The following is a 15783-nucleotide window of genomic DNA, read 5'->3' on the forward strand; positions in this document are numbered from 1 at the left end:
GAATTAGTGATTTATACAATGTTGCAAAAATGCAAATTTATCAAATTTATCCATAGATGTCTATAAGATGCTCTGTAAAAATTACTACAAATAAAATAGATAAAAATAAAATCAGAAAATAAGCTGGTCAGGGTTCATTTTATCATATGATAAATATCAATAGGAGATTTTGACTGATTTGTACTAAATATCGATAGCTGATCACATTTTATCATTTCTTGTCGAGTTTTGTCAGCGAAGGGTTAGGGGGATTCGCGCCGTCAACTTTATCGGAAGTGCACTCCGATTTGCGATCAAGTATGTCTGTTCTTCATAAATAAAAGTCGTATGCCCGCAAATGTTGCACTACTGAATTAGCTATCGAGTCAGCTGGTCTCTGAAGGTCCATACATAGACGGTATACCAGGTACCCAAAGATATTAATTCAAGTTTATCGAAAAGTTAATTTTATAGTGAAATTTTTGGTGCAGTTTTATTTCATTTGAGTGAAGAGCTTAAACTTGCTTATTTTTTGAAAACAGTGTTTATAAAGTGTTTTTAAACGTGAAATAAAATAATAAAACAAAAAGAAATACATATTGAGTGATAATCGTAACGACATCTTGTGATTATTCGACACAGTCTTTGTAAAATAAATGGTTAAAACAGTTTGCAGTAAAGAAAATTATTAAATTGTCGACAGAAAAGAAATTAATTATTCATTAAAATTATTATTTATTTATTTCGACATAAATGTACGTATCATTTTTAGTAATTTGACTATCGAAAATAATTACATTTCCATGTGTATTAAAAATAATAATAATATCTGATTGTTTACACAAAAAAATATTTTATTGTTTCAGAAATAGGTACATACATAATATTCAACTGTCGAAGATTTCGTAAATTAAGTGTTTCATTTTAAAAGTGTATTAATAAAAGAGGAAAAAATGAAGGAAACCCAAAAGAATGGAAGTTTGGAGTTGAAGGAACACAATTCGAAGCTGGTGACATTCCAAAATGGAAATTCCAAAAAAAATGGTGAGTGCAATTATATATTATATAGTATAATAAGAATTAACTTATACATATATTCGAAACAACTACATAAAATAATTAATATCGTTACTCCTTAGTTATAGTTTATGACTAACATATTTCATAAATCAAAATGCGTTTTATATATAATTGATGGGTATATTTATTGTTTTGGAACATATGTAAATCTTGTATGTCATGAATAAACTAATGATGAATATTCGTTACCTGCGTATATAATTTATTATTGAGTCTTAAGATCGTTCTTTTTTGACACAATAAAAAAATGGACTAATAATTGAGGGGGAGATAAAAAAACGTTATTTGCAACAGTCATTCAGAATTTCGTCATCCCCAACTTTATTTTTATGTATTCAATCCGAAAAAAAGTGACAACCAATCACGAACGAAACCACAGAATTGTATTATATTATGTAATGATGTTTTTTCGAAAAATCATATTAAAATAAAAAGATAAGAAATCACTGATAGTTTCTCACGCATCGATTGATTTCAGAAACCGAATCCATCTTTCTAAATCAACCGCAAAGTTGAACGTAATACATACTCGCGAGAGAGATTGATTTTCTAGTCCTAGTGAGTCGACCAAACGGGTAAATTCCCACAGAGGAAAGGTGAAATGCTTATTTCAATATATTTAAAAATGCTTCGAAAAAGAAATTACTTCGAAAGTACATACATATTATACATGGGTTTGGTGAAAACGCTCGAAAATCACCAGATAGACTGAACGACAGATAAACTGGATGGCAGCTTTAAACGCAATTCTCGTCTTCTCGAATGATAGATTGCACATCAGATGACGAGTAACCTTTCGATGTGCACAGATGCAATTATTGAAATGGTAATTATTAAAATTGAGTTGGATCTTTCTGGCGAGTTTAATAAGGCAAGATTATATTGTATGAATATATACATATTCATAAATATGTATGTATGTACATATGTATATCAGCTCACATATTTATTTACTATTGCATCTCTATCAATCGAAAGCAATTTTATTATTATTACAAGGCCTCTTCTTAGGTTTACTTCGCAAACGTTTCAGTATCTTTTCCTACAGTCTTCCGATCGTTTTGAAACTTTTTCATTGTGCGGTTTGGTTAACGATGGAAATTTAAATCGTTTCTGATAGTTCGATGGTAAAAAATAATCGTAATAGACACGTTTAAAAATGGTACAATTTTGACCATCTTAACATTTACTGGTAAGTAGACTTACATATATATGTACATATTTACCTTTTCGCCACTCTCTCGTTTTGTCAGACTTTATTTAAGCCCTATGTAACATATTCGTTTATTTTTATTCCTCGTTCATTTTCACATGCATAGGTAGGTAACTATGTAGATAAATTCTTACATAAAATAATTCGTCAAATCGGAAAGATTAGTCACGTTGCATTTGACGTATTTATTCGGTGATCGGTCAATCCACCGTTGTGAACCTTGGACCGTCATGGTCCAGCTCGACCGGTCCATGTGTCAAGGCTGTTCATGACCATGGCACTCTCACTGGTTGCGAATCTAGAGCAATTGGTCAAAATCGACAAGGAAGTTTCATCATTCAAGGGCGAGACGAAGGGCGAAGCAAAAATCCAACAATGATAAAATACAGTCTGTTGGGTAGGAATATGAATTTTCAATTATTTTTTTTATTTACAAGACTACAAGACTAGAGGATCGATATGCACAATTATTATAAGTTTATTTACTTATGTGTGTACAAATAATAATTAGGAATTTGTTTATAAAAAACAATTGAAGGTAAAATAACAAGCGGAAAACATATCGTTTAAAAAAAATAGGGTTCATTGTATGGCCGATCTTGAACGTTTTGAGTTTGACCGAATAACTGTATTCAGTGAAAGTGATCAGCGATCAGTTAGTGATAAACAATAATACCATTTGGCAACGACCGGTTTTATTGTGTTTCGCACTGTTTTATAATATTTCCTGCAGGGATACGGAATGCCGACTCGCGAGCCGGATCTGGCCCCTGTTTAGCCTTGAATATGTATAACATATCCTATATTGCACCAGCCAAATGCGACAATACACATAATCGGAACACCTGAACTCATTTACTACTTTTGACTAAAAATATTTTAATACTTTGTACAGCCCTTTATACGAAACTTAAGATTATAGACAATAGACAATCAATGGCCCCGGTGACATTGATTTTTCAGATATCTTAGATCCGTTCTGGACAGAATTGAAGACTTTCACAATATTTATCGCACTTGCATTAATAACAACTTATTTTCTTATTACATATTAATTCTATAATAATATTCTACCGTAACATATGTACATGCAAAATGGTTCAGTGATTATTCCGCACAAAGCGATCTCTCACACTTCACTAAAATCTCGATCACGAAGCATTAGGCTCCCAAAAATTCCATCCATTGAAAGGTGCCCAGTTAAAACATCGTATTAACGAGAACTCAAGTGCCAGATATTCCGTATTTTCATGGCAACGACTGTAGTATACGCGATCGCAATGTACGAAATAATCCGTTTACCGTGAAAAAATTTCAATGAGAAATATATATTATTCATTTATTTCAATAATAAAAATACAAAATAACGCATATATGTATGTATATACATATTACAGTTTAAATGTACATTTCGTTCCTTCATGAACACACTAGTTTGTTCATACACGAACCAATCTGGTCACATAGTTTCTCCATGCATATACTATTAAGTATAATTATAAGTATTATCAATCGTTTGACCCATCCTCTATGTATGTACATACATACATATGTACATACGTATATATATATATATATATATATATATATATATATATATATATATATATATATATATTCTTACCCTGGGTTGAAATATTTACAGTATTGGCGGAAACGGGAATTATAGTAACGTTGTAATGCGGTTTTCATGGGTTTTCCCATTCAAATACTTAGCGTTTCTCGAAAGTTTTGTCACCTAAAAGATTCATGCGACATTTGGTGTATGTAGCTATTTGAAGATAGCTTTCGATTGTTAGCATGAACGAACTGGAGTGAACACGGACTGTAACATAAACAACAATAAAAAAGTAATATTCAATAATAATAAAAAGTTTCATACATATATTAGTATGTATGTATGTATATATATAAAAAATATCAAAGCAATAATTACAAACCACAATTCTATCCGGAAGCACTTTATTGGGTTTTCCTATATTTTATTAATTTTGTTTACACATTTATCTCGAGAGCTCGCATTTTATATTCATTTAATTGGATAACATCAGCATTGACAATTACGGCAGGTGTTTTTAAAGCAAAACGGTGTTTATTTTAAAATAATTAGTATTTCAACATCCTATTGTATTATGTAATGCAACCTTCATTTTACATATTTATGTATGTATAAAAACGTTTTTAGGAAGGCTTTAATATTATAAAGTATTTAGATATAATAGGATTATTTTGTAACAGATCTATTCTACTAAAATGCGAGTTTAGAAATTAAATCAATACCTTATTTATAGAGATTGATTTACAGATGATTTTGTTTGTATATTCATATAATACATGTGTATGTAGGCACATTTCAATTTTATATTTCACGTTTTATTTACATATGTAATAACAATGGTTTAGTCAATACTACATAAAATTTAAAATAACTCTATATTTTTATATTTAAGTAAGTGTTATGTGTTGAAATATGAAAATGTTTAAAATTGTGCAAGTTAACTATATCAAATAATACTTTTACAAAAATATGACCACATCCTTTTTTAATGTTATACATAGTATATATTAGTGATTTTTCTTTGTGGTGTCGGATGTTCGCGCGAAAATATACAATGCTATTACAATTATGTGTATGTATGTACGTACATATGTAGATAATAACACATGTTTAATTTAAAAAAAAATGTACAATAGTTTGAGATTTTTTTCTCAATCGCAGAATTTATGCGAAACTTATTTATAATCAATGTGAGGTTTCGAAGCCATATATGCGATGTATGTATGTAATTAATTTGCTAGTCAGACAAAGGTTGTTTCTTGGAGTCAGAGACCCTGGGCTAATGCTGAATCGAACCAGAGCATCCTGCATTCGAAGGTCATGCACATAAAGAACGTCAATAGTGCAATGCACAGAATTACATTGCCAAAAAATGCATTACATAACTACATATAATTGGTGGGACACCATTTTCGAACTAATACGGGAAAAATACTAAAAATTGCACATCAAAAAAACAAGATAATATAGATATATTTCAACTATTATTACCATTTCTGGTGGTTTTTCAACATACATATGTATGTATGTATGTATATGTACATACAATACATATTGCATAGATACATACTTTAATATTTGGCTTTAATATGTACATATGAGATATTTCACCAGAAATACTTTAATCTCTATTAGTTTCTTTAATTGCCTTTTTAAGGATACAATCTGATTTTTTAATTTATTTTTAAGTATTTACAAGGTTTAAATTTGTTTTTAAGTACAAAGGTTCTTATTCTGTTTGAAATTTACAAAACAAATTTACATTTTAAAGTTGGATATGCCAAAGTTGGTCGGGTTGGATATGCCAAATGATTCATAACGTCCCATGTTACCATTTTTTTTTAAATTTTGTTTTGACAGCCGAGGCGTTGTCAGGTGTGGAATCTTTGTGTTTACAGGACTATACAGGAGATTTTAGATCATTATATTGTGATTATTAAGTGCATAAACCATATGTGTGGTATTCCCTACATTGTAACTGTAGGACCAACAATATATAATATTCATTACACCGTTTACATAATTTTTCCGAGTATATCCTTAGAGCATTTCACTTCAATTTCCTCGAAAACGTTATCTTTGGTGTCCATTTCTTAAAATTCACTAGGAGAAAACGTTCCGAAACCTAGGTTGGATTTTCCTTAAATGACAGTTAATCCAGAATTTCCTTCTCGTTCCAGTCATTGTTGCTATCCCTGTCTTACATATTTCAAAACGATATTTGCGTCCCTTTCTGCGTCGCGCACTATGAGCACTAACATTCTGAACCGTCTATTCTCAAACTTTTCACATTTCAAGATTATTATACCCAATATTTACGCGCATTGTTATACCCAATATTCACTTAATACATTTATTCATATTTTAATACAAATATGTATACACCTCATTTGCATAAATTTACCATCGTGTTACTGAATTTTTTGTGCATGAATGTCTAGACTCTAGCATGTGTAGTTATAATATTATAACACCATTTGGCAATTATGATATAGCACGCGATAAGGCACAAATGGATACAATTTTGTTAAGTGCTTGTTTTAGATTATAAGTCCTGTTATATTAAAGATTAAATTTACATATGCAATAAATTTTGTGCGCATAATTTGATCACATATTTTTTTACGAATATATTATTTTTTTAATTTGATTACTGTTCAAATACCAATATATTAAAAGTTGATTGTATTTTATGAAAAATGTGAAAATGTTAATTTAAAACATAATATGAAAAAGTTTTGAAGGTATTAATTAATGAAATGAATGTACATAAGAACATATACATATATACAATTTATTATATATAATACATTTCTAAACAATATTACAATTATATTGTATTGATGTACGATACAATGACGTCTGTACATACATACGTACCAGTTTTACAATAAGATCAACCATTATACATATATCTCAACAAAAGACTAGCGCCATTTGAATTTATCGATTAATTTCCTAATTAGTATTTACGAAACTGTAAACCTTAGTAGCAACACATATTTAGATAAAGTGCTCACCTGGGGGGTGCCATAGGGCGTCTTTCTTCCCCCCCCCCTCCCCCTCGTGACAAAGGAAAAATAACTATTTTACCATATATTTACATACGTATGAATTTTCATAACCGCTTGGTGAATTTTATGTAATTTGAAATAAACACATTTTTACCTCTTCAACTCGCCTTCAAGATTAAATCCTGACAATAACTTAACAATACATTTTATATTACTAACTTAACAATACATATTATATAATCATCAATCTGATTTATAATAAACTTAATTTAAATTCGAGTTTATACATATAGCATCTCGAATTTGCTAATATTATAAAATGCTACCCACTCTGTCCCTGTGATATTGTATACACATAATTGTTTATTGATGTTTGTAATTGGCCAAGAAGGCACATTTGAAGTTGACCTCTTAGGCCTTCCTGGTATAATATATACATATGGATAAAATAAAAATAAAAAAATAAATGCGAAAAATTAAATTTGCTGAATATACATATATTCAAATGATTGTGATTTTTTTAATAAATTAATCGCTTTTACAAAATGATACATTCATTGTTTTTGATTTTCATCGCGAAATGTATACAGCTTACGAATAGTAGTAGACCCATCGATAAAAAATCTGAATAAAGAAATAAGAATAAGTTTTTGCGTTAATGTTGTGTTCAAACGTTCACGTTTTGAGCGCGATACACGGTCCCAGAAACCGTGTTATCGGAGGGTCTACCGTATTAAAATAAAATATCTTTATATTCAAGATGTTTATTTCATATCGCGCGTGGTATACTTTTGCGGAGCATTTAAATAATTTGAATGGGTATTTTGATTGTATCGTCGAAACAGAGCACGCCCCACAGTTTGATGTTCGGGAAATCTGTTTCTATATACGCGTATATAAAACGTGCGTGCGTCGGTCTCCTCTCGATCGAACCACCAGTAGTTGATTCGCGTTGTCGCTCTGAACCGTTGCGCGTTCCCGCCATTCGCGCACGTTTTTCCTAATTTTCGAATTTTCCACCCACTTCCGGTATACAAAACAATCACCCTGTCAATTTATTTCCCACTTCACCCGCTTATTCAAAATCCTCCCACATTGTAAAGTATGCTTAAGTTTGTTTAAAACAACGATTGATTTCAACAGAAAGGTTTGTTTTCATATGCATATTTATTCGTTATATAAAATGGATTTTATAAATATAAATAATTATTTTAAAACCTAAATAATTTATAAATTTATTTTTTGTAAATTTATTTATTTTTGATTAATTGAATTTTTTGTGAAAAATCAATTAATTTTACATATTATTATATACGATTAAAAATAAAATCCAAAATAAGATATAAGTATTGCAATTTTCCTCTTTATTTTATTTAATTTTCGAAAATTTTTGCTAAATTTGTGTATTTGTGCACTACATAATTAAACGAGTTAATAATATTTACTCAGTTGTCATTTAATTTATATTATTCAATTCACAACAATACATTATTACTATATTTAATCTTAATCTTACTTATTATTAATAATATTCGAGTGTTTGACGTCTGTAATTCCCAGCACAAATTTATTTGCGTTTTTCGTTTTAGCAAAATTGATAATGTTTTTTTGTTATTTGAAACAATAATTTTAATATTCAAAGTCCAACATATTGCGTTCCTCTTTTTTTTTGTTACTCATTATTCATTATACGCCTTAATATACGTATATCGAGGACAAATAAGCAATTGTATTATTATACGATAAAATAGTCCTCGAAATATTCTTAATTTAGTATTTGAGAAGGAACAACGTGGTTACCTGTTGCTCCACCTAACTCCAAACATTCATATTTAAAGTTGAATCACATATCTAAATTTAGTGCAAATAAAATTCTCAAAGATAATTCAAATTTCAACAACAATTACAACAAAAATAGCCTTGCACGGTAGTCGACCCTTTAAGAATTATGTGTTATTATCAGTTTAAAATGCTACATACATGAAAAAATCTCAGTATATATGTATGTACTTTCGCTTATTACATTAATATTCATTACGTTTGAAAGTGTTCGCGTTGGATATATTATACATTTGTGATTTTATCTCCGATTTTAATTTCGTACAGATCGTATCTGAGCTTATACTGTGGAACGCGCAATACTTTCGTTCGCGAGTTTAACATCAAACGTGAAATGTTTAGTCTCTAGGAAATGGTTTGATATTTCATTGCGCCTACGAACGATTTTTCCAAAAGTGTGTCAATCGAATAGTGTTACGAGTTCGTCAAAGTCTACAAGAAGAATTTTCCGAATGTAAGATTGCGAGACTGCTTTTATCCGATCGCGGCCGTTTTTCGCATCACTGCGAAATTTCAGAACGGACAGTCCTTTTTTACATTTAACTGGACGCAAAAGTCGTTCGACTCGTAACCGTTCAATCTAGAGTTCGATAATAATCGGCCGTTATCCTTGTAATAAATAACAACGCTCGAGCACTCTACGTAGTTTAATAAACGTGCTATTCTCGAATCAAACTGTGTATAAAATGATTTCGTTTCCAATGAGACCACTTTATTTCCTATCGACGTTATTGCCATTGAATACACATACAGTTTAAGCTATTAAGCGTTTGTTCCTGTACACTCAAACCGTGTTCTCGGAAAAATAGAATCGACTGGATACAATAGTGCTGAATCTATATCGGTCATCAACGTATTTATGAAAAAGTTATGTAATTTAACATGATTCAGCTAAGTGACGGAAACATCAGATCAATAATTAGCTATTAATACTATCCAAATCATTCAAGTTTTGATTTTTTCATATTTGACTCTCAGATCATATGATTATATGATATGCGATCCGTCATTCTTAATTAATTCACTTGATAACATATTCCGGATACTAAATATTTACAAATTTGACTTGACTTTTAAAATTAGGTGCTTTCTATGTAAAATCGGATCATTTTCGGCATGATTTCTATTATTTCCATTAACAGACAACATTCATAAATTGGTTCAAACTCCGTGAAATGGGCATAAATGTTTAATGCGAATATTGTTTTCAAAATAAATCACAAAGCGCGAAGGTCTTCAGTACTTTCGATTCCGCTCATGCTGCACGACGGTTAAACACTCTGTATTAGCGAACGTGCTAACGTGATGATGCTCGTACGTTTATATAGGTAGTTTAGAAGAAGATAATGAACGGCACACAAGAGAAATCGTCCCCGAGGGATATTGTGAAGCCCAAGTCAGACATGAACGGCTCGTCCGCTTGCAAAGTGATCGCGAGTCCTGGCGACGGAGACCTCATCGCCAAGATGCAGCTGAGCATGGAGCAACAGTCAGCCGGAAGTTGCGTGAAAAAAGTGCCCGACAATCAGAAGCGTTTCACACCACCATCGTTGAGAAGTGTCTCGTGGCCTCTCGAATCCGAATTAGAAGTACCGGGGACACCAAAAACTCCCAGGACTTCTACCACACCAGGTAATCGCAAACGGTCCAACTCTATACGTATGTACATAAATGCGTGTCATACATTGGCGTACTTCTAGAAGGTCTAAAAATTGAAGATTTTTGAATATTTTTTAAGTTGCTGAAAATATTCGGATAAATATGTACATACAAATCATTCATCTCTTATTGAAATTTGTTGATTTAATTCAACTTTGATATTGAGATATGTTATTCCATGCGAAGTTTTTACCAATAATATTCATATTACTCAAAAACTCTTCCTTGCTTCATTCCTGTCATATGAACAATTATTCTCCTCTTCACAATAATTTGAGAAGTGAAAATTTAACTACATATGTACATATGTATGTACACATGATGAATAAGCAGTCCTTAAAATCGAATATCTTATGAATATCAATCTGAAAAAAAAATTCAACCCAGATGACTACAATAATTTCTATTTTATTATTTACACAATTTAAAGAAATGTAGAGATTTTTGTTGTATGATAAAATATTAATGAAACACGATATTGACTATGGATTATCCATCAGAAAGCTTTATTTAAAGTTAGCTATTTCAATTTGTGTTTTCACTGTTTTTAGCTTATCTTACACATTTATAAATGACGATAAAATTTCACGCAAGCCTGAAAAATTGATATGAAGAAACTTCAACTATTATTAACTGGTCTAGTGTGAACCTTTTGAACCCTATGAACATTGCCAAGTTCGATTATGTGTTTTATCGTGTTAAATCATACATACATATGTATGTATGTATGTACATACGTTGAAGTGTATCTACATATGATCCGTTATTTTTGAAAGAGGCGGAGTCTAATTTTCCGTTCCAAAAACACTATTTCTGTTTGACTTTATTCACAAATTGTTATCACTAGTTATGTCCAGAATTTTGGAAAAGTAGAATAAAGGTATTACAGGCTAGCAGTATTTTTAAATATTGTAAAACGCAAAACACTAAAATCAATGTTTTGCGAGATATTTCTTGAAATGAAGAAAAGTGGACTTACGCCAATTTCAAATATAACGACTCATATGTACTATAATATATCATACAACCATGTGTTCCAAAACAACAAAATCGATGCAAAAATATACAAAATTAATCGGTAATTTTGTCTTTGTGTTAAATAGGAATAATATCAACATGTTTATCAGAAAGCGAATTAACAGTATAATAATTTACATATCTAATACAACACTGATGCATTTGTGTATGTATGCATAGTGGTTCATTCATACATGTATTACTAACAATATTTATTTCAAAAGTTCATACGAATAAATAACGACGAATAACTGATTGCGCAATAAAATATTTGCAAATTCGTTGAGTTGCACAATTCAACAAAAATGTACAATCATCGCCTAATCATCAGCACATTTTCAAGAGGGGAGCATTTGATCGTTCTATGTCAATTTACAGCAGTCGTGTGAAAAAATAATTGTAGCATGTACTTTTGATTTCAATAGTTACGAATGACCGCATATTTGTGTACTTGATAATGTTCTAAAACAAGAACCGTTCATCCGGATCGATTTTCCGATTCTCCTTTTTATTTATTATTATTATTTTATTTTTATATACAAGCGAGCGTTGTTTTAAGGTTGAATAAGCCGATAAAGAAATCTTAAGGTCACCATGTTATCGTTTTTCCGTTGTTTAATTGAATTGAAAGTGCCAGAGTCGTTTTATTGAAGAGAACGTTCACGTATCAGCGGTGCTGATAATGCGTTAACATATTTCTGACGTCGCGTGAAAAAGGGGTATCTGGATGACCTTTGTTTGTTGGCAATTTCGCGTTGAATAACATAAATCCAACAGGTGATTCACAAAACATTACATCCGTTGCGTTGCGGTAATATTTTACCGTCAAATTTGTGTTATATTCGTATTAAATACGTATAACAAATTGATAAAAATCGACCACAATTTTTACATGGTGTACTTTTCTGCAGGTCATGAAAAATGCACATTTCACCACGACTTGGAGTTGGATCACAGACCACCGACCAGAGAAGCTCTTTTACCAGACATGACCCGCTCATATCGTTTGCTTCTTTCGGGTAAATATTTACCTTTGTATTTATAATATTTAATACAAAAACTAATTTTAAATAAAAAATGGTATAGACATGATTTTATCTATTCCATTAAATTATCTATTCTATTCCATTCAAATGTATAATAAATATTGCATTTCCGACATAATTACATTAGACAATGGGACAGTAGAAGTAGTTAGAAATTATTTATATCTAGGTCAAATCACTGACATATCCAGTAATAAAGAAGAATAAACAAAGAGACGTATGAAATTGGATGGAGTGCATTTGGACGAATGAATACCGTTTTCAAATCTAAAATTGCAATAGTGCTTGAAGAAAAAGACCTTCGATCAATGTATCTTGCCAGTGATGATGTATGGATGTTGTAAGATGAGCTCAAATAAGTATGGAAAGCTGTATGCTAGGTACAACGAGGAGAGATAGAAAGATAACTACTTGGGTGAGAAGTGTGGCAAAGTTGGTTGACATAATGGTGAGATTAAACAGATTTAAATGGCAGAAAAAGTGCTCGGATGGTGCCCGAGAGAATTTAAAAAGGTGCAAGGAAGTCTACAGAGGAGACGAGAGTTGCTCAAAGCAGAGACGAATGGCTGAAAATGATGATGATATGTATCTACATACTACAACATATGTAATATAACACTTAGAGACTATACTAGAAGTTCAATACTATTAAATTATAATTGTTTTAAATAAATTGGTCTTTTTTTATTTAACAGTAAATAAATCGGTTTTGTATAAAAATGTCCTATGAAACTTTTTTTCTGCGTCTTCATTAGATCTAAATAAATATATAAATCTTCATTATATTTCAAAATAAAAATATAATCAAAATATTTCACTTTTTTGCTGTTTTCCTTCGGACAAGCTAATCCTTTTTGATAAAATGGTGTCTTTTGAAAATAATTTTATAATTATATGAAAATATAGTCTATCTTTTTACCAATATTTTGTCTAAAAATATAGTCTATCTTTACAAATACTTCTTACCACTAAGGTTTTCATTTTAAATTATTGTATTTGAAAAAATATTTAAACATATTAGAGTAATTTAATATATTAGTTGTAATTTAAATAATGAAATTTTATTATAATTTAAAGGTCTTGGTGAAGATCCAGACAGACAAGGACTTCTGAAAACTCCGGAGCGAGCTGCCAAAGCAATGTTGTTCTTCACCAAAGGCTACGACCAAAGTTTAGAAGGTGAGAAATTTACATTACGAAATTACCTTTATCCTTAACCGCTTCAGGTCGTCGATAATTATGATGCCGCATATGTACAATATGTATCTTCATATCATTTGAGAAGCACAGCTTTTTAAAATAGACAGATTCCTTCATTTTTATTATTTGCGAAAAAAAAGTGTGCTGTCTTTGAGGTAGATTAAGCAGATTTACGTTGTTGATTATTTTTCGGTTATTTATTTGTTTATTTTATATTGTACGCATGCATCTTTTGGAAGAGGTGAACAATGGCGCTGAAGAGGTTAAAGGTACATTATTTATAAACATATGCTTTGAAATAATTTTGAGCTCACTATGTAGTATTTATGTATGTATGTATATACATATACATGATCGTATTAGACATGATTGAACTACGAAATATAATATTATGTCAAATACTAAAACAAATTAATATAATTATGCAATGTTTAGAGCAATTTGTCTCATGTGAAATTTCACAGTGGCCGCATAGTTGGCATTGCAAGCGAATTAAAAAAAACCAGCTAGATAAATTTGTACACTCTCGTTTAACCATGTACACATTTATTCACTTCGATTTTCGCACCAAAGTCCTTTCCAAAGTCACTTAAGCACGTTTTGTGAATGTGGTCTTTGTATAGTCACCATTAATGAAATACGATATATACTTCAATACAATGCGAGTCAGCCATTAAATTTGGTCATTCCAAGTTTCAACATTTTTATTTTTGATTACAGAAGTGCTGAACGACGCTATATTTGATGAAGATCACGACGAGATGGTGGTAGTGAAAGATATAGAAATGTTTTCGATGTGCGAACATCACCTAGTGCCATTCTACGGCAAAGTATCCATAGGTTACCTACCATGTAAAAAGATTTTGGGATTGAGCAAATTGGCCAGGTAAATGTTTGCGCTACTTACATATATGTTCCTTTAAATATAGTTCGCAATTCTCAAAAATTTTTTGTGAAACAAACAGTTTATACAAAGGTCATTTGATATTATAGAATTGTGGAGATATTTTCACGAAGACTTCAAGTTCAAGAGAGACTTACTAAACAAATAGCGATAGCTGTAACTAAAGCAGTGCAACCAGCTGGTGTAGCCGTTGTGGTTGAAGGAGTGTAAGTTGATTAAAAAAGGTCATAAATCAAAAACATACATCTATATATATTTTCTTAAATCATTGCTTTATTCAATTTCAGGCACATGTGTATGGTAATGCGTGGAGTTCAAAAAATCAATAGTAAAACGGTCACATCGACTATGCTAGGTGTCTTCCGAGATGATCCAAAAACCAGAGAAGAATTCCTCAATCTCGTACACACCAAGTAAAAGTGAAGAAAAAAAACAACAACGAAATAGATTCATTACATTATGTTTTATTTATAAAAAAAATACATAATGCATAATAAGTTGTATTTAATTCGAAAAATACTCAAATTATAAAAATAAAAGTCCGTCTTATACATAATATGTATACGAATGTGGAGCTATGGATTAAATATAATTATGTATTATAGTATTTTTTTAAATCGCGAAAAATAAATCAACTTCATATTTCGTAATTTGATTTATTTGAATATATTTCAAGTATTCATTTGATTTGCGTTCCTCATCACTTTGATTTTTGTTAAATTAATTTATTTAAAATAAAATTCGTTTTTAATTGCGTATGTGAGCGTTTGTGCTACTGAAAGTATCTGCCACCAATGCAGATTTAAGTTTGTATTTATTATATATTTTAGAATTAAAAACAATTTTATGGTATTTGTGCAAATATATATTGTTTGCATTTAAATCGCCAAGTAATATTACCACAAAAAAGTATTTGTACTATTATGATCTTAATCAACTTAATTTTAATAAACTGACAGTATATTGTCATTTTAGCTGATTTGTGGACCAATATATATTATTATTTTTAAATATTAATTGAATTTTAAGTAAATATTTGTTAAAAGCTTCAAAAAATTCCAAAACCACCTTTTATTATTTTAATTTAAAAAACCATCTTTAAAATTCCCATTTTCATTATAACATACCTCCTTTATTTTGGTATAAACCTTGGTGGAAATATTTTTCAAATTACTAAGACAGATTTTCTCTTCATATCTACATATGTACATACATATGAATGTAGATTAATTTTTATAAATCCAACATCGAAATATTTTTTCAAAATGGCTGAA

General features: G+C 30.3%; 1 protein-coding gene across 2 annotated transcripts; it reads left to right on the forward strand.

Moving 5' to 3' along the window:
- The first annotated feature begins 342 nt into the window (after positions 1-342).
- On the forward strand, positions 343-15487 carry Pu (GTP cyclohydrolase punch). 2 transcript variants are annotated; one of them, XM_077446571.1, is made up of 7 exons: positions 343-406; positions 846-1023; positions 12271-12378; positions 13483-13584; positions 14326-14491; positions 14599-14715; positions 14797-15266. In XM_077446571.1, the coding sequence occupies exons 2-7, from the start codon at positions 933-935 to the stop codon at positions 14924-14926; spliced, it is 714 nt and encodes a 237-aa protein (XP_077302697.1). In that variant the 5' UTR covers positions 343-406; positions 846-932; the 3' UTR covers positions 14927-15266. The 2 variants fall into 2 exon arrangements, with proteins under 2 accessions (XP_077302697.1, XP_077302696.1); XM_077446570.1 differs by lacking the exons at positions 343-406; positions 846-1023 and adding exons at positions 7756-7991; positions 10012-10315 and having other exon boundaries at positions 14797-15487.
- Positions 15488-15783: the final 296 nt, after the last annotated feature.

Source organism: Arctopsyche grandis, chromosome 3, assembly GCF_051622035.1.
Source record: "Arctopsyche grandis isolate Sample6627 chromosome 3, ASM5162203v2, whole genome shotgun sequence".
NCBI lineage: Eukaryota > Metazoa > Arthropoda > Insecta > Trichoptera > Hydropsychidae > Arctopsyche > Arctopsyche grandis.